Source organism: Pristiophorus japonicus, chromosome 14 (assembly GCF_044704955.1).
Source record: "Pristiophorus japonicus isolate sPriJap1 chromosome 14, sPriJap1.hap1, whole genome shotgun sequence".
NCBI lineage: Eukaryota > Metazoa > Chordata > Chondrichthyes > Pristiophoridae > Pristiophorus > Pristiophorus japonicus.
In genome coordinates, this window is record NC_091990.1 from 71,180,513 (window position 1) to 71,203,988 (window position 23,476).

The 23,476-nt window shown below is 49.5% G+C and overlaps 1 protein-coding gene across 1 annotated transcript in view; it reads left to right on the forward strand.

Moving 5' to 3' along the window:
• Positions 1-23,233, forward strand: part of LOC139279414 (transmembrane protein 178B-like) — a 38,320-nt gene extending 15,087 nt beyond the window's left edge. Inside the window, exons 2-4 of the mRNA XM_070898526.1 lie at positions 19,193-19,306; positions 20,151-20,288; positions 22,989-23,233. Of these exons, the coding sequence (XP_070754627.1) occupies positions 19,193-19,306; positions 20,151-20,288; positions 22,989-23,233 (497 nt within the window). The remainder of the gene's footprint in view (positions 1-19,192; positions 19,307-20,150; positions 20,289-22,988) is intronic.
• Positions 23,234-23,476: the final 243 nt, after the last annotated feature.

A 23,476-nucleotide genomic window follows, 5' to 3' on the forward strand; every position in this document is an offset into this window, starting at 1 on the left:
CAAGAGATTGGTGTGCAAAATCAAATCGCTTGGTATTGGGGGTAATGTACTGATGTGGATAGAGAACTTGTTGGCAGACAGGAAGCAGAGAGTCGGGATAAACGGGTCCTTTTCAGAATGGCAGGCAGTGACTAGTAGAGTGTCGCAGGACTCAGTGCTGGGACCTCCACTATTTACAATATACATTAATGATTTGGATGAGGGAATTGAGTGTAATATCTCCAAGTTTGCAAATGACACTAAACTGGGTGGCGGTATGAGCTGTGAGGAGGAGGCCAAAAGGCTGCAGGGTGACTTGGACAGGTTAGGTGAGTGGGCAAACGCGTGGCAGATGCAGTATAATGTGGATAAATGTGAGGTTATCCACTTTGGTGGCAAAAACAGGAAGGCAGAATATTATCTGAATGGTGACAGATTAGGAAAAGGGGAGGTGCAACGAGACCTGGGTGTCATGGTACGTCAGTCATTGAAAGTGAGCATGCAGGTACAGCAGGCGGTGAAGAAGGCAAATAGTATGTTGGTCTTCATAGCTAGGGGATTTGAGTATAGGAGCAGGGAGGTCTTACTGCAATTGTACAGGGCCTTGGTGAGGCCTCACCTGGAATATTGTGTTCAGTTTTGGTCTCCTAATCGGAGGAAGGCCATTCTTGCTATTGAGGGAGTGCAGCGAAGGTTCACCAGACTGATTCCAGGGATGCCTGACTGACATATGAGGAGAGACTGGATCAACTGGGCCTGTAATCACTGGAGTTTAGAAGGATGAGGGGGAATCTCATAGAAACGTATAAAATTCTGACAGGACGGGACAGGACTGGACTGGTTAGACGCGGGAAGAATGTTCCCAATGTTGGGGAAGTCCACAACCAGGGGACGTAGTCGAAGGATAAGGGATGAGCCATTTAGGACTGAGATGGGGAGAATCTTCTTCACTCAGAGAGTTGTTAACCTGTGGAATTCCCTACCGCAGAGAGTTGTTGATGCCAGTTCGTTAGATATATTCAAGAGGGAGGTATATATGGCTAAAGGGATCAAAGGATCTGGGGAGAAAGCCGGAAACGGGTACTGAGGTGAATGATCAGCCATGATCTTATTGAATGGTGGTGCAGGCTCGAAGGGCCAAATGGCCTACTCCTGCACCTATTTTCTATGTTTCTATGTGCTGTACCTGCCCTATAAAGGCCAGCGGGAGCTCGGAGCAGTCAGTCGAGGAGGCGGGAGCTCGGAGCAGCGCGAGTCCGGGGTCGGCGAGAGGCCTATAAAGGCCAGCGGGAGCTCGGAGCAGTCAGTCGAGGAGGCGGGAGCTCGGAGCAGCGCGAGTCCGGGGTCGGCGAGAGGCCTATAAAGGCCAGCGGGAGCTCGGAGCAGTCAGTCGAGGAGGCGGGAGCTCGGAGCAGCGCGAGTCCGGGGTCGGCGAGAGGCCTATAAAGGCCAGCGGGAGCTCGGAGCAGTCAGTCGAGGAGGCGGGAGCTCGGAGCAGCGCGAGTCCGGGGTCGGCGAGAGGCCTATAAAGGCCAGCGGGAGCTCGGAGCAGTCAGTCGAGGAGGCGGGAGCTCGGAGCAGCGCGAGTCCGGGGTCGGCGAGAGGCCTATAAAGGCCAGCGGGAGCTCGGAGCAGTCAGTCGAGGAGGCGGGAGCTCGGAGCAGCGCGAGTCCGGGGTCGGCGAGAGGCCTATAAAGGCCAGCGGGAGCTCGGAGCAGTCAGTCGAGGAGGCGGGAGCTCGGAGCAGTGCGAGTCCGGGGTCGGCGAGAGGCCTATAAAGGCCAGCGGGAGTCGGGCAGTTCGAGCAGTCAGTCGAGGAGGCGGGAGCTCGGAGCAGCGCGAGTCCGGGGTCGGCGAGAGGCGTACCGGTGCAGCTACAGGGAGAAGGCAAAAAAAACAAAGGTGACGTCACAGCCTAGGGGGTAAGTGATTGGCTGGTGATTGGTGAGTAGTTTTTCTTTTTCTTCTTATATTGGTCAGTAACTTTTAACATTGTTATTACCAGTTTAAGTGTATCTAAGGGTTAAGTCATGGCAGGAGAGCTCGGTCGGGTGTTATGCTCCTCCTGTACCATGTGGGAACTCAGGGACGCTTCCGGTGTCCCTGACGACTATGTGTGCGGGAAGTGTATCCGCCTCCAGCTCCTGACGGTCCGCGTTACGGAATTGGAGCTGAGGGTGGATTCACTCTGGAGCATCCACGATGCTGAGAATGACGTGAGTATCACGTGTAGTGAGTTGGTCTTACCGCAGGGAAAGGGTCCACAGCCAGATAGGGAATGGAAGACCAGCAGGAAGAGTAGAGCAAGGAAGGTAGTGCAGGGGTCCCCTGCGGTCATCCCCCTGCAAAACAGATACACCGCTTTGGGTACTGTTGAGGGGAATGACTCATCAGGGGAGGGCAGCAGCAGCCAAGTTCATGGCACCGTGGCTGGCTCTGCTGCACAGGAGGGCAAGAAAAAGAGTGGGAGAGCGATAGTGATAGGGGATTCAATTGTGAGGGGAATAGATAGGCGTTTCTGCGGCCGCAACCGAGACTCCAGGATGGTATGTTGCCTCCCTGGTGCAAGGGTCAAGGATGTCTCGGAGCGGGTGCAGGACATTCTGAAATGGGAGGGAGAACAGCCAGTTGTCGTGGTGCACATTGGTACCAACGACATAGGCAAAAAAAGGGATGAGGTCCTACGAAACGAATTTAAGGAGCTAGGAGCTAAATTAAAAAGTAGGACCTCAAAAGTAGTAATCTCGGGATTGCTACCAGTGCCACGTGATAGTCAGAGTAGGAATCGCAGGATAGCGCAGATGAATACGTGGCTTGAGCAGTGGTGCAGCAGGGAGGGATTCAAATTCCTGGGGCATTGGGACCGGTTCTGGGGGAGGTGGGACCAGTACAAACCGGACGGTCTGCACCTGGGCAGGACTGGAACCAATGTCCTCGGGGGAGTGTTTGCTAGTGCTGTTGGGGAGGATTTAAACTAATATGGCAGGGGGATGGGAACCAATGCAGGGAGACAGAGGGAAACAAAAAGGAGCCAAAAGCAAAAGACAGAAAGGAGATGAGGAAAAGTGTAGGGCAGAGAAACCCAAGGCAAAGAACAAAAAGGGCCACTGTACAGCAAAATTCTAAAAGGACAAAGGGTGTTAATAAAACAAGCCTGAAGGCTTTGTGTCTTAATGCAAGGAGTATCCGCAATAAGGTGGATGAATTAATTGTGCAAATAGATGTTAACAAATATGATGTGATTGGGATTACGGAGACGTGGCTCCAGGATGATCAGGGCTGGGAACTCAACATTCAGGGGTATTCAACATTCAGGAAGGATAGAATAAAAGGAAAAGGAGGTGGGGTAGCATTGCTGGTTAAAGAGGAGATTAATGCAATAGTTAGGAAAGACATTAGCTTGGATGATGTGGAATCTATATGGGTAGAGCTGCAGAACACCAAAGGGCAAAAAACGTTAGTAGGAGTTGTGTACAGACCTCCAAACAGTAATAGGGATGTTGGGGAGGGCATCAAACAGGAAATTAGGGGTGCATGCAATAAAGGTGTAGCAGTTATAATGGGTGACTTTAATATGCACATAGATTGGGCTAGCCAAACTGGAAGCAATACGGTGGAGGAGGATTTCCTGGAGTGCATAAGGGATGGTTTTCTAGACCAATATGTTGAGGAACCAACTAGGGGGGAGGCCATCTTAGACTGGGTGTTGTGTAATGAGAGAGGATTAATTAGCAATCTCATTGTGCGAGGCCCCTTGGGGAAGAGTGACCATAATATGGTGGAATTCTGCATTAGGATGGAGAATGAAACAGTAAATTCAGAGACCATGGTCCAGAACTTAAAGAAGGGTAACTTTGAAGGTATGAGGCGAGAATTGGCTAGGATAGATTGGCGAATGATACTTAGGGGGTTGACTGTGGATGGGCAATGGCAGACATTTAGAGACCGCATGGATGAAGTACAACAATTGTACATTCCTGTCTGGCGTAAAAATAAAAAGGGGAAGGTGGCTCAACCGTGGCTATCTAGGGAAATCAGGGATAGTATTAAAGCCAAGGAAGTGGCATACAAATTGGCCAGAAATAGCAGCGAACCTGGGGACTGGGAGAAATTTAGAACTCAGCAGAGGAGGACAAAGGGTTTGATTAGGACAGGGAAAATGGAGTACGAGAAGAAGCTTGCAGGGAACATTAAGGCGGATTGCAAAAGTTTCTATAGGTATGTAAAGAGAAAAAGGTTGGTGAAGACAAACATAGGTCCCCTGCAGTCAGAATCAGGGGAAGTCATAACGGGGAACAAAGAAATGGCGGATCAATTGAACAAGTACTTTGGTTCGGTATTCACTAAGGAGGATACAAACAACCTTCCGGATATAAAAGGGGTCAGAGGGTCTAGTAAGGAAGAGGAACTGAGGGAAATCTTTATTAGTCGGGAAATTGTGTTGGGGAAATTGATGGGATTGAAGGCAGATAAATCCCCAGGGCCTGATGGCCTGCATCCTAGAGTACTTAAGGAGGTGGCCTTGGAAATAGCGGATGCATTGACAGTCATTTTCCAACATTCCATTGACTCTGGATCAGTTCCTATGGAGTGGAGGGTAGCCAATGTAACCCCACTTTTTAAAAAAGGAGGGAGAGAGAAAACAGGGAATTATAGACCGGTCAGCCTGACCTCAGTAGTGGGTAAAATGATGGAATCAATTATTAAGGATGTCATAGCAGTGCATCTGGAAAATGGTGACATGATAGGTCCAAGTCAGCATGGATTTGTGAAAGGGAAATCATGCTTGACAAATCTTCTGGAATTTTTTGAGGATGTTTCCAGTAAAGTGGACAAAGGAGAACCAGTTGATGTGGTATATTTGGACTTTCAGAAGGCTTTCGACAAGGTCCCACACAAGAGATTAATGTGCAAAGTTAAAGCACATGGGATTGGGGGTAGTGTGCTGACGTGGATTGAGAACTGGTTGTCAGACAGGAAGCAAAGAGTAGGAGTAAACGGGTACTTTTCAGAATGGCAGGCAGTGACTAGTGGAGTGCCGCAAGGTTCTGTGCTGGGGCCCCAGCTGTTAACATTGTACATTAATGATTTAGACGAGGGGATTAAATGCAGTATCTCCAAATTTGCGGATGATACTAAGTTGGGTGGCAGTGTGAGCTGCGAGGAGGATGCTATTAGGCTGCAGAGTGACTTGGATAGGTTAGGTGAGTGGGCAAATGCATGGCAGATGAAGTATAATGTGGATAAATGTGAGGTTATCCACTTTGGTGGTAAAAACAGAGAGACAGACTATTATCTGAATGGTGACAGATTAGGAAAAGGGAAGGTGCAACGAGACCTGGGTGTCATGGTACATCAGTCATTGAAGGTTGGCATGCAGGTACAGCAGGCGGTTAAGAAAGCAAATGGCATGTTGGCCTTCATAGCGAGGGGATTTGAATACAGGGGCAGGGAGGTGTTGCTACAGTTGTACAGGGCCTTGGTGAGGCCACACCTGGAGTATTGTGTACAGTTTTGGTCTCCTAACTTGAGGAAGGACATTCTTGCTATTGAGGGAGTGCAGCGAAGGTTCACCAGACTGATTCCCGGGATGGCGGGACTGACCTATCAAGAAAGATTGGATCAATTGGGCTTGTATTCACTGGAGTTCAGAAGAATGAGAGGGGACCTCATAGAAACGTTTAAAATTCTGACGGGTTTAGACAGGTTAGATGCAGAAAGAATGTTCCCAATGTTGGGGAAGTCCAGAACCAGGGGTCACAGTCTGAGGATAAGGGGTAAGCCATTTAGGACCGAGATGAGGAGAAACTTCTTCACCCAGAGAGTGGTGAACCTGTGGAATTCTCTACCACAGAAAGTAGTTGAGGCCAATTCACTAAATATATTCAAAAGGGAGTTAGATGAAGTCCTTACTACTCGGGGGATCAAGGGTTATGGCGAGAAAGCAGGAAGGGGGTACTGAAGTTTCATGTTCAGCCATGAACTCATTGAATGGCGGTGCAGGCTAGAAGGGCTGAATGGCCTGCTCCTGCACCTATTTTCTATGTTTCTATGTTTCTATGATGCGAAAGTGTAGAGGGAGCTATACTCTGTATCTATACCGTACTGTACCTGCCCTGGGAGTTTTTGATGGGAAAGTGTACATAGAAACAAGGTGCAGGAGTAGGCCATTCGGCCCTTCTAGCCTGCACCGCCATTCAATGAGTTCATGGCTGAACATGCAACTTCAGTACCCCATTCCTGCTTTCTCACCATACCCCTTGATTCCCCTAGTAGTAAGGACTTCATCTAATTCCTTTTTGAATATATTTAGTGAATTGGCCTCAACAACTTTCTGTGGTAGAGAATTCCACAGGTTCACCACTCTCTGGGTGAAGAAATTCCTCCTCATCTCGGTCCTAAATGGCTTTCCCCTTATCCTTAGACTGTGTCCCCTGGTTCTGGACTTCCCCAACATTGGGAACATTCTTCCTGCATCTAACCTGTCTAACCCCGTCAGAATTTTAAACGTTTCTATGAGGTCCCCTCTCATTCTTCTGAACTCCAGTGAATACAAGCCCAGTTGATCCAGTCTTTCTTGATAGGTCAGTCCCGCCATCCCGGGAATCAGTCTGGTGAACCTTCACTGCACTCCCTCAATAGCAAGAATGTCCTTCCTCAGGTTAGGAGACCAAAACTGTACACAATACTCCAGGTGTGGCCTCACCAAGGTCCTGTACAACTGCAGCAACACCTCCCTGCCCCTGTACTCAAATCCCCTCGCTATGAAGGCCAACATGCCATTTGCTTTCTTAACCGCCTGCTGTACCTGCATGCCAACCTTCAATGACTGATGTACCATGACACCCAGGTCTCGTTGCACCTCCCCTTTTCCTAATCTGTCACCATTCAGATAATAGTCTGTCTCTCTGTTTTTACCACCAAAGTGGATAACCTCACATTTATCCACATTATACTTCATCTGCCATGCATTTTGCCCACTCACCTAACCTATCCAAGTCACTCTGCAGCCTAATAGCATCCTCCTCGCAGCTCACACTGCCACCCAACTTAGTGTCATCCGCAAATTTGGAGATACTACATTTAATCCCCTCGTCTAAATCATTAATGTACAATGTAAACAGCTGGGGCCCCAGCACAGAATCTTGCGGTACCCGACTAGTCACTGCCTGCCATTCTGAAAAGTCCCCATTTACTCCTACTCTTTGCTTCCTGTCTGACAACCAGTTCTCAATCCATGTCAGCACACTACCCCCAATCCCATGTGCTTTAACTTTGCACATTAATCTCTTGTGTGGGACCTTGTCGAAAGCCTTCTGAAAGTCCAAATATACCACATCAACTGGTTCTCCCTTGTCCACTCTACTGGAAACATCCTCAAAAAATTCCAGAAGATTTGTCAAGCATGATTTCCCTTTCACAAATCCATGCTGACTTGGACCTATCATATCACCTCTTTCCAAATGCACTGCTATGACATCCTTAATAATTGATTCCATCGTTTTACCCACTACTGATGTCAGGCTGACCGGTCTATAATTCCCTGTTTTCTCTCTCCCTCCTTTTTTAAAAAGTGGGGTTACATTGGCTACCCTCCACTCCATAGGAACTGATCCAGAGTCAATGGAATGTTGGAAAATGACTGTCAATGCATCCACTATTTCCAAGGCCACCTCCTTAAGTACTCTGGGATGCAGTCCATCAGGCCCTGGGGATTTATCGGCCTTCAATCCCATCAATTTCCCCAACACAATTTCCCGACTAATAAGGATTTCCTTCTCCTTACTAGACCCTCCGACCCCTTTTATATCCGGAAGGTTGTTTGTGTCCTCCTCAGTGAATACCGAACCAAAGTACTTGTTCAATTGGTCCGCCATTTCTTTGTTCCCCGTTATGACTTCCCCTGATTCTGACTGCAGGGGACCTACGTTTGTCTTTACTAACCTTTTTCTCTTTACATATCTATAGAAACTTTTGCAATCCGTCTTAATGTTCCCTGCAAGCTGCTTCTCGTACTCCATTTTCCCTGCCCTAATCAAACCCTTTGTCCTCCTCTGCTGAGTTCTAAATTCCTCCCAGTCCCCGGGTTCGCTGCTATTTCTGGCCAATTTGTATGCCACTTCCTTGGCTTTAATGCTATCCCTGATTTACCTTGATAGCCACGGTTGAGCCACCTTCCCTTTTTTATTTTTACGCCAGACAGGAATGTACAATTGTTGTAGTTCATCCATGCGGTCTCTAAATGTCTGCCATTGCCCACCCACAGTCAACCCCTTCAGTATCATTCGCCAATCTATCCTAGCCAATTCACGCCTCATACCTTCAAAGTTACCCTTCTTTAAGTTCTGGACCATGGTCTCTGAATTAACTGTTTCATTCTCCATCCTAATGCAGAATTCCACCATATTATGGTCACTCTTCCCCCAAGGGGCCTCGCACAACGAGATTGCTAATTAATCCTCTCTCATTACACAACACCCAGTCTAAGATGGCCTCCCCCTAGTTGGTTCCTCGACATATTGGTCTAAAAAACCATCCCTTATGCACTCCAGGAAATCCTCCTCCACTGTATTGCTTCCAGTTTGATTAACCCAATCTATGTGCATATTAAAGTCACCCAGTATAACTGCTGCACCTTTATTGCACGCACCCCTAATTTCATGTTTGATGCCCTCCCCAACATCACTACTACTGTTTGGAGGTCTGTACACAACTTCCACTAACGTTTTTTGCCCTTTGGTATTCTGCAGCTCTACCCATATAGATTCCACATCATCCAAGCTAATGTCCTTCCGAACTATTGCCTTAATTTGCTCCTTAACCAGCAATGCTACTCCACCTCCTTTTCCTTTTATTCTATCTTTCCTGAATGTTGAATGCCCCTGGATGTTGAGTTCCCAGCCCTGATCATCCTGGAGCCACGTCTCCGTAATCCCAATCACATCATATTTGTTAACATCTATTTGCACAGTTAATTCATCCACCTTATTGCGGATACTCCTTGCATTAAGACACAAAGCCTTCAGGCTTGTTTTTTTAACACCTTTGTCCTTTTAGAATTTTGCTGTACAGTGGCCCTTTTTGTTCTTTGCCTTGGGTTTCTCTGCCCTCCACTTTTCCTCATCTCCTTTCTGTCTTTTGCTTTTGCCTCCTTTTTGTTTCCCTCTGTCTCCCTGCATTGGTTCCCATCCCCCTGCTAGAGGGAGCTTTACTCTGTATCTCACCCTGTGCTGTATGTGCCCTGGGAGTGTTTTGATGGGACAGTGTAGAGGGAGCTTTACTCTGTATCTGACCCATGCTGTATGTGCCCTGGGAGTGTTTGATGGGATAGCATAGAGGGATATTTACTATCTATACCGTGCTGTACCTGCCCAGGGAGTGTTTGATGGGACAGTGTAGAGGGAGCTTCACTCTCTATCTAACCCATTTATTATCCTGCTGGGCTGCTCGGGGCTTGCTGTATGTTGTCCCGCTGGGGGAATTATTAATTAATGAAAAGTTGGTTCAGAGTTTAAGACGTTGGGTTGAACGCTGCCACCACGGTCCCTTCGGTCGGTTAAGCGCCAGCCCGGAGTTCCTTCGGCCGGTTTGACATCCCCGGAGTCCCTTGCAGTTGTCGAAGGGACCCCATGCCGTCCGCTTGTGTCCCGGGCCGAAGGGACTCCACATCAGAAGGATGAGGGGTGATCTTATAGAAACATTTAAAATCATGAAAGGGATTGACAAGATAGAGGCAGAGAGGTTGTTTCCACTGGTAAGGGAGACTAGAACTAGGGGGCACAGCCTCAAAATACGGAGGAGCCAATTTAAAACCGAGTTGAGAAAGAATTTCTTCTCCCAGAGGGTTGTGAATCTGTGGAATTCTCTTCCCAAGGAAGCAGTTGAGGCTAGCTCATTGAATGTTTTCAAGTCAAAGATAGATAGATTTTTAAGCAATAAGGGAATTAAGGGTTATGGGGAGCGGGCGGGTAAGTGGAGCTGAGTCCACGGCCAGATCAGCCATGGTCTTGTTGAATGGCGGAGCAGGCTCGAGGGGCTAGATGGCCTACTCCTGTTCCTAATTCTTATGTTCTTATGTTCTACATTTTAGACTTTTAATCGAAATACTTTTAGAACCTATTATTGATCTACATCTTGGACTTTTTAACAACTCTAGAAACTTTTAAAATAAATTGGGAATGTTTATCAACTTTTAATTCTTAAAATAACTTTGGAAGTGACCTTCCTAATGCCTGCCCCCCCCAACCAAGCCTCGGGCCATTGACCATCAATGGCGCTACGCGGCGCCGAGCTTGCCGTAGGCAATTAGGCTTATCGAGCTGCGCCAGGTCTCCCGTTGTCTTGGACCCCCTTGTCACTGGACCAAGACCTTGTTCAGCTAAGCCCGTGTGGTTGCCGGTGTGCAGCGCCCACGTTAAAAGAACACACGCACAGGCATCTTCCACTCCGTCAGTATGAAGTTTGGGACCTGGAACGTCAGGACCCTCATGGACAATTCCAACAGCAACACCCTGGAACGCTGCACCGCCATAGTTGCCCAGGAACTCGACATTGACGTCGCCGCCCTAAGCGAGACCCGGTGGGCAGGGGAAGGCCAGTTGAAGGAACATGGTGGAGGTTACACCCTTTCTGGAAAGGGAAACCAGAGGCAGAACGCCGCCTTCATGGAGTCGGCTTTGCCGTCAAAAATGAGCTGGTCGACCGCCTCAAAGACTCCCCCCTGTGGGGTTAACAAATGCCTCGTGATTCTTCGTATTACTCTATCCCGGAACCAATGCGCCACAGTCATCAGTGCGTACGCCCCGACACTCGATACAACGGATGAGGCCAAAGAGGGTTTTTATTCCAACCTCGAGACATCCCTGGCCCACGTCCCATGGGCGACAAATTGATCCTCCTGGGTGACTTTAGTGCCAGGGTCGGCAAAGACACAGCCCTCTGGGGAGGCGTGATTGGCAGAGAGGGAGGGAAAGCCAACTCCAGCGGTACCCTACTCCTGACAAAATGTGTAGAACATGAATTCTTCATCACCAACACCCTGTTCCGCCAGAGGGACAAATACAAGGCATCGTGGCAACATCCTCGCTCCAAACACTGGCATCTGCGAGCCAGGGATCGCAAGGATGTGCGCATCACCCGCGCCATGACAGGAGCTGACGACTGCTGGACGGACCATCGCCTAATCTGATCCATCATCAACATTAACATTGCCCCAAAGCAGAGGGGACAGCAGGAGCAGCTCCGCGCAAAAAAGTTAATGTCGGGGCACTTAGAGACCGATCTAAGAGAGCTCTATACAGCCAGCGCCTCACAGCTAATCTGGCGTGCCTTGATGACCCCGAGATGCTGAATGCCCACAGCTCTTGGTCTGCCCTCCAGGCCTCTATAACCAGTGCCTGTGAAGAGACACTTGGTCACTCAACCAGAAAACACCAGGACTGGTTTGATGAAAATGATCAGGAGATCGAAGAACTAATAGATCGCAAGCGCAAAGCATTTCTGAGTCTCGAGCAGCAATCCAACTCTGGAGCCGCAAAACAACATTACAGGACGGCTCAAGGCTCAGGACCAACAAAAAACCCGGGACCTAAAGAACAGGTGGTGGATGGAGAAAGCACAGGAGACACAACAACTGGCCGACAGCCACGATATGCGAAGATTCTTCACTGCAGTCAAGGCCACCTACGGTCCAAACTCCCAAGACCCCACCCCACTCCTGGCCAAGAACGGGGAAACACTCATCAAGGACACCGAGGCTGTCGGGGCCCGATGGAAGGAGCAGTTTGAAGATCTCCTCAATCGAGACTCTGCCTTTGACTCGAGTTTTCTCGACTCCATCCCGCAGCACACGACCCGCCACCACCTCAGTGAAACTCCAACGCTGCACGAGGTAGGCAAAGTCATAAAACAGCTCAAGAATAACAAGGCTACAGGTGCGGATGGAATCCCTGCTGAGGCGCTAAAGTATGGCGGAGAGGCGCTGTTGGCGCGGATACATGACCTCATCTCTCTCATCTGGAGGGAGGAGAGCAAGCCGGGAGATCTCAGAGATGCAGTGATTGTGACCATTTTTTAAAAAGGGGACAAGTCCGACTGCGGCAACTACAGAGGAATCTCCCTGCTATCAGCCACTGGGAAAGTTGTGGCTAGAGTTCTCCTCAACCGTCTTCTCCCTGTGGCCGAGGAGCTCCTACCAGAGTCACAATGTGGATTTCGTCCCCTACGGGGCACAACGGACATGATCTTTGCAGCGCGACAGCTGCAGGAAAAATGCAGGGAACAGCACCAGGCCTTATACATGGCCTTCTTCGATCTTACAAAGGCCTTTGACACTGTCAACCGCGAGGGTCTATCGAGTGTCCTCCTCCGTTTCGGATGCCCCCAAAAGTTTGTCGACATCCTTTGCCTGCTCCATGACGACATGCAGGCCGTGATCCTTACCAACGGATCCATTACAGACCCAATCCACGTCCGGACAGGGGTTAAACAGGGCTGCATCATCACTCCAACCCTCTTCTCAATCTTTCTCACTGCCATGCTCCACCTCACAGTCAACAAGCTCCCCGCTGCAGTGGAACTAAACTACAGAACCAGTGGGAAGCTGTTTAATCTACACCGCCTCCAGACCAGGTCCAAGATCACCCCAACCTGTCGTTGAGCTGCAGTATGCGGACGATGCCTGCGTCTGTGCACATTCTGAGGCTGAACTCCAGGATATAGTCAATGTATTCACTGAGGCATATGAAAGCATGGGCCTTACACTTAACATCCATAAGACAAAGGTCCTCCACCAGCCTGTCCCCACCTCACAGCACTGCCCCCCAGTCATCAAGATTCACGGTGTGGCCCTGGACAACGTGGACCATTTCCCATATCTCGGGAGCCTCTTATCAACAAAGGCAGACATTGATGTGGAGATTCAGCATCGCCTCCAGTGCGCCAGTGCAGCCTTCGGCCGCCTGCGGAAAAGAGTGTTTGAAGACCTGGCCCTCAAATCTACCACCAAGCTCATGGTCTACAGGGCTGTAGTAATACCCACCCTCCTGTATGGATCTGAGGCATGGACGATATATAGAAGGCACCTCAAGTTGCTAGAGATATATCACCAACAATGTCTCCGCAAGATCCTGCGGATCACCAACATCAGCGTCCTCGACCAGGCTAACATCCCCAGTATTGAAGCACTGACCACACTCGATCAGCTTCACTGGGCAGGCCACATAGTATGCATGCCAGATACGAGACTCCCTAAGCAAATGCTTTATGCGGAGCTCCTTCATGGTAAATGAGCCAAAGGAGGACAGCGGAAACGTTATAAGGACACCCTCAAAGCCTCCCTGGTAAAGTGCGACATCACCACTGACACTTGGGAGACCCTGGCCGAAGACCGCCCGAGGTGGAGAAAATCCATTCAAGAGGGTGTTGAGTTCTTCGAGTCTCATCGGTGTGAGCGTGAAGAGGTCAGGCGCAGACAGTGGAAGGAGCGCACGGCAAACCAGCCCCACCCCCCCCCCCCCCCCCCTTCCCTCGACGAATGTCTGTCCCACCTGTAACAGGGTCTGTGGCTCTCGTGTTCAGCCACCAGAGAACTCGCTTTGGGAGTGGAAGCAAGTCTTCCTCGATTCCGAGGGACTGCCTATGATGATCTCACCCGTGCTGTACCTGCCCTGGGAGTGTTTGAAGGGACAGTGTAGAGGGAGCTTTACTCTGTATCTAACCCGTGCTGTACCTGCCCTGGGAGTGTTTGATGGGACAGTGTAGAGGGAGCTTTACTCTGTATCTAACCCGTGCTGTACCTGCCCTGGGAGTGTTTGATGGGACAGTGTAGAGGGAGATTTACTCTGTATCTAACCCGTGCTGTACCTGCCCTGGGAGTGTTTGATGGGACAGTGTAGAGGGAGCTTTACTCTGTATCTAACCCGTGCTGTACCTGCCCTGGGAGTGTTTGATGGGACAGTGTAGAGGGAGCTTTACTCTGTATCTAACCCCGTGCTGTAACCTGGGAATACTGAACGCATGTAATGGAACCATCCAGTTCTCATCACTCTCAACTTCATGACACAGAAGGGGAGGGGCAGAACCAGTTGATTAGATAAATAGTGATCAGCGAGCAAATTATGTTTCTAAGATGTGCAGCACGGGATGTGTTTTGGATGGCAATGCTCGTCCAGTCAGTATGAATCACCAACTGTGTTTGCTGACTTTCTGTGCGTGTGTACGATGAGCCAGTTAAAGGTGTGTGTATTTTGATTGGATGTATGTGACAGAAGGATGTGACACCAGCATGCAGAAGGTGCTGTGATCGCAGTGTGACTGCTGCTGTCGTTGCGGAGGCTCAATCCGCACACTTGGCCACACTCGGTGTGTTGGAGCCTGAGTGAGGTAGAGCGCCAGATGGCCACACAGATGGGCAGAGACACACACGATGGCAGGTCGAGACACAGAGTCAGGCACAACCGCAGGGGGTCACGGGAAGGACGACAGATTGGGGACACAGAGGCTGAGGAAAGCACAGATGCTCGTACTGAAGCAAGGGCTAGAATGGGACATCTCGGGAATGGCAGCATCGTGGTTATGTTACCCGACCAGTAATCCCGAGGCCTGATCTAATGATCCGGAGATGTGAGTTTAAATCCCACAACAGCAATTGGGCAATTTAACTTCAGTTAATTAAATAAATCTGGAATTTTCTTTAAAAAGCTAGTATGGTGACGAAGAAAACCCATCTGGTTCATGAATGTCCTTCAGGGAAGGAAATCTGTCGCCCTTACCCAGTCTGGGCCTATATGTGACTCCTGACCCACAGCAATGTGGTTGACCATTAACTGCCCTGTGAAATGGCCCAGCGAGACACTCCGTTATAAAAAAAACAATAATAAAACCGGATGGACCACCCGGCATCGACCTCGGCACCAGCTTCAGACACGACAAAGGCACACCCAGCCAGTCGACCCTGCCAAGTCCTCCTCACTAACATCTGGGGACTTGTGCCAAAATTGGGAGAGCAGTCCTACAGACTAGTCAAGCAACAGCCTGACATAGTCATAGTCACTGAATCATACCTTTCAGCCAATGTCCCAGACTTCTCCATCACCATCCCTGGCTATGTTCTGTCCCACCGGCAGGATAGACCCACCAGAGGTGGCAGCACAGTGGTATACTGTTGGGAGAGAGTGGCTCTGGGATTCCTCAACATTGACGCCGGATCCCATGAAATCTCATGGCTTCAGATTGAGCATGGGCAAAGAAAGCTTGTGCTGATTCCCACTTAGTGCCTTCCCTCAGCTGATGAATCAGTCCTCCTCCATGTTGAGCACCACTTGGGAGAAGCACTGAGGGTAGCAAGGGCACAGAATGTACTCTGGGTGGGGGACTTCAATGTCCATCACCAGGAGTGGCTCGGTAGCACCACTACTGACCGAGCTGGCCGAGTCCTGAAGGACATAGCTGCCAGACTGGGCCTGCAGCAGGTGGTGAGAGAACCAACCTGAGGGAAAAACCTACTTGACCTCGTCCTCACCAATCGACCTGTCGCAGATGCATCTGTCCATGACAGCATTGGTAGCAGTGACCACCGCACAGTCATTGTGGAGACAAAGTCCTGTCTTCACACTGAGGACACCCTCCATCGTGTTGTGTGGCACTACCACCGCGCTAAATGGGATAGATTCAGAACAGATCTAACAGCTCAAAACTGGGCATCCATGAGGCGCTGTGGGTCATCAGCAGCAGAATTATACTCCAACACAATCTGTAACCTCATGGCCCAACATATCCCACTCTACCATTACCATCAGACCAGGGGACCAACCCTGGTTCAATGAGGAGTGTAGAAGAGCATGCCAGGAGCAGCACCAGGTATACCTAAAAATGAGGTGCCAACCTGGGGAAGCTGCAACACAGGACTACATACATGCTAAACAGCTGAAGCAGCATGCTTATAGACGGAGCTAAGCGATCCCACAATCAACGGATCGGATCAGATCAAAGCTCTGCAGTCCTGCCACATCCTGTCATGAATGGTGGACTATTAAACAACTAGCTGGAGGAGGAGACTCCATGAATATCCTCATGCTGAGTGGATGATCCATATCGGTCTCCTCCTGAGGTGCCCACAATCACAGAAGCCAGTCTTACATAAGACATAGGAGCAGGAGTAGGCCGTACGGCCCCTCGAGCCTGCTCTGCCATTCAATACGATCATGGCTGATCTGATCATGGACTCAGCTCCACTTTCCTGCTCGCTCCCCATAACCCCTTATCGCTTAAGAAACTGTCTATTTTTGCCTTAAATTTATTCATTGTCCCAGCTTCCACAGCTCTCTGAGGCAGTGAATTTCACAGATTTACAGCCCTCAGAGAGAAGAAATTTCTCCTCATCTCTGTTTTAAATGGATGTCCCCTCATTCTAAGATCATGCCCTCTAGTTCTAGTCTCCTCCATCAGTGGGAAACATCTTTTCTGCATCCACCTTGTCAAGCCCCTCATAATCTTATACGTTTTGATAAGATCACCTCTCATTCTTCTGAATTCCAATGAGTAGAGGCCCAACCTACTCAACCTTTCCTCACAAGTCAACCCCCTCATTCCCAGAATCAACCTAGTGAACCTTCTCTGAACTGCCTCCAAAGCAAGTATATCCTTTCGTAAATATGGAAACCAAAACTGCACGCAGTATTCCAGGTGCGGCCTCACCAATACCCTGTATAACTGTAACAGGACTTCCCTGTTTTTATACCCCATCCCTTTTGCAATAAAGGCCAAGATTCCATTGGCCTTCCTGATCACTTGCTGTACCTGCATACTAACCTTTTGTGTTTCATGCACAAGTACCCCCAGGTCCCGCTGTACTGCAGCACTTTGCAATCTTTCTCCATTTAAATAATAACTTGCTCTTTGATTTTTTTCTGCCAAAGTGCATGACCTCACACTTTCCCACATTATACTCCATCTGCCAAATTTTTGCCCACTCACTGAGCCTGTCTATGTCCTTTTGCAGTTTTTTTGTGTCCTCCTCACACATTGCTTTTCCTCCCATCTTTGTATTGTCAGCAAACTTGGCTACGTTACCATCGGTCCCTTCTTCCAAGTCGTTAATATAGATTGTAAATAGTTGGGGTCCCAGCACTGATCCCTGCGGCACCCCACTAGTTACTGGTTGCTAACCAGATAATAAACCATTTATCCCGACTCTATGTTCTCCAATAGTTAGCCAATCCTCTATCCATGTTCATATATTACCCCCAATCCCATGAACTTTTATCTTGTACAGTAACCTTTTATGTGGCACCTTGTTAAATGCCTTCTGGAAGTCCAAATACACCACACCCACTGGTTCCCCTTTATCCACCTTGTTTGTTACATCCTCAAAGAACTCCAGCAAATTTGTCAAACATGATTTCCCTTCATAAAACCACGCTGACTGCCTGACCGAATTTTGTTTTTCCAAATGTCCTGCTACTGCTTCTTTAATAATGGACTCCAACATTTTCCCAACCACAGATGTTAGGCTAACTGATCTATAGTTTCCTGCTTTTTGTCTGCCTCCTTTTTTAAATAGGGGCGTTACATTTGCAGTTTTCCAATCTGCTGGGATCTCCCCAGAATCCATGGAATTTTGGTAAATTGCAACCAATGCATCCACTATCCCTGCCGCTACTTCTCTTAAGACCCTAGGATGCAAGCCAAGAGGTCCAGGGGGTTTATCATCACAGTCTTCAGCTATTTCAATTCACTCCACATCGAACAATGTAGACAATTGCCCAGGTAGGCACTGTCCACAAAAAGGACAAATCCAATCTGGCCAATTACCCCCCCCCATCAGTCTACTCTCAATCATCAGCAAAGTGATGGAAGATGTCGTCAACAGTGGCACAGACCAATAACATGCTCACCGATGCTCAGTTTGGGTTCCGCCAGGGCCACTCGGCTCCAGACCTCATTACAGCCTTGGTCCAAACATGGACAAAAGAGCTGAATTCCAGAGGTGTGAGGTGAGAGTGACTGCCCTTGACATCAAGGCAGCATTTGACCGAGTGTGGCATCAAGGAGCCCTAGTAAAAGTGAAGTCAATGAGAATCAGGGGGCAAACTCTCCACTGGCTGGAGTCATACCGAGCACAAAGGAGGATGGTTGTGGTGGTTGGAGATCAATCATCACAGCCCCAGGACATCGCTGCAGGAGTTCCTCAGGGCAGTGTCCTAGGCCCAACCATCTTCAGCTGCTTCATCAATGACCTTTCCTCCATCATAAGGTCAGAAGTGAGGATGTTCGCTGATGACTGCAGTGTGTTCAGTTCCATTCGCAACTCCACAGATAATGAAGCAGTTCATGCCCACATGCAGCAAGACCTGGACAACATTCAGGCTTGGGCTGATAAGTGGCAAGTAACATTCGCACCACACAAGTGCCAGGCTATGACCATCTCCAACAAGCGAGAGTCTAACCACCGTCCCTTGATATTCAACGGCATTACCATCGCCGAATCCCCCATCATCAACATCCTGGGGGTCACCATTGACCAGAAACTTAATTGGACCAGCCACATAAATACTGTGGCTACAAGAGCAGGTCAGAAGCTGGGTATTCTGGAGCGAGTGTCTCACCTCCTGACTCCTCAAAGCCTTTCCACCATCTACAAGGCACAAGTCAGGAGTGCGATGGAATACTCTCCACTTGCCTGGATGGTGCAGCACCAACAACACTCGAGAAGCTCAACATCATCCAGGACAAAACAGCCGCTTGATTGGCCCCCTATCCACCACCTTCAACACTCACTACCTCCACCACCGGCGCACCGTGGCTGCAGTGTGTACCATCTACAAGATGCACTGCAGCAACTCGCCAAGGCTTCTTCAGCAGTACCTCCCAAACCTGCGACCTCTACCACCTAGAAGGACAAGGGCAGCAGGCACATGGGGACACCATCACCTCCACGTTCCCCTCCGAGTCACACAAATAAAAATTTTAATTATCCCGTCACTACACCACATCAGAATGGTGTGTTATCCCTTGTCAGCAGTGGGAGTATATACCTTTGGGATTGTTTACTGGGATGATGATGTGCTGGGAGTGGGGTATCTGGTTGTGGAATTGTTTAATGTCCTCACATGGGCAGCAAGAGTCAATGTCCTGAGGAGAGGAGAGGTGGGTTCTGTTAACTGCAATGACTGTTGCCTAACCCTGGATCTGAAGTAGTTTGCTTGTGTCGCAGGGGTCGTACAGCGCTGTATTCCTGTGAAGTATCACTACTCCTCGTCAACAGTCCCACAGAATCTTCCCGTCAATTTAACCATGACCATCCGGCAGGATGAGTGGCACGCATTACGTAAGTACTGGGGAAAGAGGGCCAGGGACCGAGCCTCGGAGTAATAGAGTAACAGGGACTGAAACTGAGTAAAACAGAGTACCTGATACTGTGCATCGGATCATTATACTGCAATAGGGACTGAGCTCGGAGTAACACGGTGGGGGAGCTTTACTCTGTATCTAACCCGTGCTGTACCTGCCCTGGGAGTGTTTGATGGGACAGTGTAGAGGGAGCTTTACTCTGTATCTAACCCCCTGTACCTGCCCTGGGAGAGTTTGATCGGACAGTGTAGAGGGAGCTTTACTCTGTATCTAACCCCCTGTACCTGCCCTGGGAGTGTTTGATGGGACAGTGTAGAGGGAGCTTTACTCTGTATCTAACCCCCTGTACCTGCCCTGGGAGTGTTTAATGAGATAGTGTAGAGGGAGCTTTACTCTGTATCTAACCCCCTGTACCTGCCCTGGGAGTGTTTGATGAGATAGTGTAGAGGGAACTTTACTCTGTATCTAACCCCGTGCTGTACCTGCCCTGGGAGTGTGTGATGGGACAGTGTAGAGGGAGCTGTACTCTGTATCTAACCCGTGCTGTACCTGGCCTGGGACTGTTTGATGGGACAGTGTAGAGGGAGCTTTACTCTGTATCTAACCCTGTGCTGTACCTGCCCCGGGAGTGTTTGATGGGACAGTGTAGAGGGAGCTTTACTCTGTATCTATCACGTGCTGTACCTGCCCCGGGAGTGTTTGATGGGACAGTGTAGAGGGAACTTTAGTCTGTATCTAACTCTGAGTCAATGCTGTTGCTGTGTTGCACTCATTTGGGTCATGCTACGTTAGACCTGTCCCTTTTTGACTCCTGTTCCCAGATCTGCGCCGGATGACGGCAGGATTTATCGGAATGGCCGTGTCCATCATCCTCTTCGGCTGGATCATCGGGATGCTGGGGTGCTGCAAGGACCACGATCTGATGCAGTATGTCGCTGGCCTGCTCTTCCTCATGGGAGGTGAGAGATTGTCCTGGGAGTGTTTGATGGGACTGTGAAAAGGTAGATTTAGTCTTAATCTAACTAATTTTGTACCTGCTCTGGGAGTGTTAGGTGGGACAGTGAAGACAGAGTCTTACTCTATACGGCACATTCAGTGACCTCTGTCTCTAAACAGCGAGACCGGATCATTGCCTAAGTGGTACTCATTGCTTCGTCCAACTTAAGGGAGATATCTGTACACCGAGTGGTGACTCTCAGTCCCTCTCAATCAGGGAGATATCTGTACACTGACTGGTGACTCTTAATCCCTCTCCCTCAGGGAGATATCTGTACACTGACTGGTGACTCTCTGTCCCTCTCCCTCGGAGATATCTGTACACTGACTGGTGTGTCTCAGTCCCTCTCCCTCAGGGAGATATCTGTACACTGACTGGTGTGTCTCAGTCCCTCTTCCTCAGGGAGATATCTGTACATTGACTGGTGACTCTCAGTCCCTCTCCCTCGGAGATATCTGTACACTGACTGGTGACTCTCAGTCCCTCTCCCTCAGGGAGATATCTGTACACTGACTGGTGACTCTCAGTCCCTCTCCCTCAGGGAGATATCTGTACACTGACTGGTGACTCTCAGTCCCTCTCCCTCGGAGATATCTGTACACTGACTGGTGTGTCTCAGTCCCTCTCCCTCAGGGAGATATCTGTACACTGACTGGTGTCTCTCAGTCCCTCTCCCTCAGGGAGATATCTCTACACTGGTGTCTCTCAGTCCCTCTCCCTCAGGGAGATATCTGTACACTGGTGTGTCTCAGTCCCTCTCCCTCAGAGAGATATCTCTACACTGGTGTGTCTCAGTCCCTCTCCCTCAGGGAGATATCTGTACACTGACTGGTGTGTCTCAGTCCCTCTCCCTCAGGGAGATATCTGTACACTGGTGTGTCTCAGTCCCTCTCCCTCAGGGAGATATCTGTACACTGACTGGTGTGTCTCAGTCCCTCTCCCTCAGGGAGATATCTGTACACTGACTGGTGTGTCTCAGTCCCTCTCCCTCAGGGAGATATCTGTACACTGACTGGTGTGTCTCAGTCCCTCTCCCTCAGGGAGATATCTGTACACTGACTGGTGTGTCTCAGTCCCTCTCCCTCAGGGAGATATCTGTACACTGACTGGTGTGTCTCAGTCCCTCTCCCTCGGAGATATCTGTACACTGACTGGTGACTCTCTGTCCCTCTCCCTCAGGGAGATATCTGTACACTGACTGGTGTAGAAACATAGAAACATAGAAAATAGGTGCAGGAGCAGGCCATTCAGCCCTTCTAGCCTGCACCGCCATTCAATGAGTTCATGGCTGAACATGAAACTTCAGTACCCCCTTCCTGCTTTCTCGCCATAACCCTTGATCCCCCGAGTAGTAAGGACTTCATCTAACTCCCTTTTAAATATATTTAGTGAATTGGCCTCAACTACTTTCTGTGGTAGAGAATTCCACAGGTTCACCACTCTCTGGGTGAAGAAGTTTCTCCTCATCTCGGTCCTAAATGGCTTACCCCTTATCCTCAGACTGTGACCCCTGGTTCTGGACTTCCCCAACATTGGGAACATTCTTTCTGCATCTAACCTGTCTAAACCCGTCAGAATTTTAAATGTTTCTATGAGGTCCCCTCTCATTCTTCTGAACTCCAGTGAATACAAGCCCAGTTGATCCAATCTTTCTTGATAGGTCAGTCCCGCCATCCCGGGAATCAGTCTGGTGAACCTTCGCTGCACTCCCTCAATAGCAAAATGTCCTTCCTCAAGTTAGGAGACCAAAACTGTACACAATACTCCAGGTGTGGCCTCACCAAGGCCCTGTACAACTGTAGCAACACCTCCCTGCCCCTGTATTCAAATCCCCTCGCTATGAAGTGTCTCAGTCCCTCTCCCTCAGGGAGATATCTGTACACTGACTGGTGTGTCTCAGTCCCTCTCCCTCAGGGAGCTATCTGTACACTGACTGGTGTCTCTCAGTCCCTCTCCCTCAGGGAGATATCTGTACACTGACTGCTGTCTCTCAGTCCCTCTCCCTCAGGGAGATATCTGTACACTGACTGGTGTGTCTCAGTCCCTCTCCCTCAGGGAGATATCTGTACACTGACTGGTGTCCCTCTCCCTCAGGGAGATATCTGTACACTGGTGTGTCTCAGTCCCTCTCCCTCAGGGAGATATCTGTACACTGACTGGTGTGTCTCAGTCCCTCTCCCTCAGGGAGATATCTGTACACTGGTGTCTCTCAGTCCCTCTCCCTCAGGGAGATATCTGTACACTGACTGGTGTCTCTCAGTCCCTCTCCCTCAGGGAGATATCTGTACACTGACTGGTGTCTCTCAGTCCCTCTCCCTCAGAGAGATATCTGTACACTGACTGGTGTCTCTCAGTCCCTCTCCCTCAGAGAGATATCTATCTGTACACTGACTGGTGTCTCTCAGTCCCTCTCCCTCAGAGAGATATCTCTACACTGGTGTGTCTCAGTCCCTCTCCCTCAGGGAGATATCTGTATACTGACTGGTGTGTCTCAGTCCCTCTCCCTCAGGGAGATATCTGTACACTGATGTTACAGAGGTGGAAATAGGCAGTATAGGTGAGGGAGTGGATATGTGGTTGGAAGCTCATTTTGGGAAGCTTGTGTTTGGGATGGTGGTATGTGGATGTGAAAGACCGATTCTCTGCTCTCTCTCCCCACCAGGAACCTGTTGCATTATCTCCCTCTGCACCTGTGTGGCCGGGATTAATTTTGAACTTTCCCGGTTCCCGCGGCACATGTACGGGCTGCCCGAGGACATTAGCCATGGCTACGGTTGGTCCATGTTCTGTGCCTGGGGTGGACTTGGACTCACATTATTGGCGGGCTTCCTCTGTACCCTGGCCCCTTCCCTCAGCACCCCTCACACCGTCGTACAGAAAGCCCGGGCAGAGAACGGAACCATGTGACACCCGCAACAGTGCCGCATCACAACCCTGGACTCTGAGAAGGTGGTGAGCCGAGAGGGTCAGCCTGTGCAGTGACAGTCACCACAAGCAGCATCGAGACCCTGGACAGTGTGCTGAGAAATGTTTAAACACTTAAACCAAGTCTCCCCAAAGCAGTTTTGTTGAATGTAATTTAATAGAATGACTTGTGATAATAGTGTTCGTACATTGAAGTCGATTCAAAAAAAAAAGTTTAAAAACTAG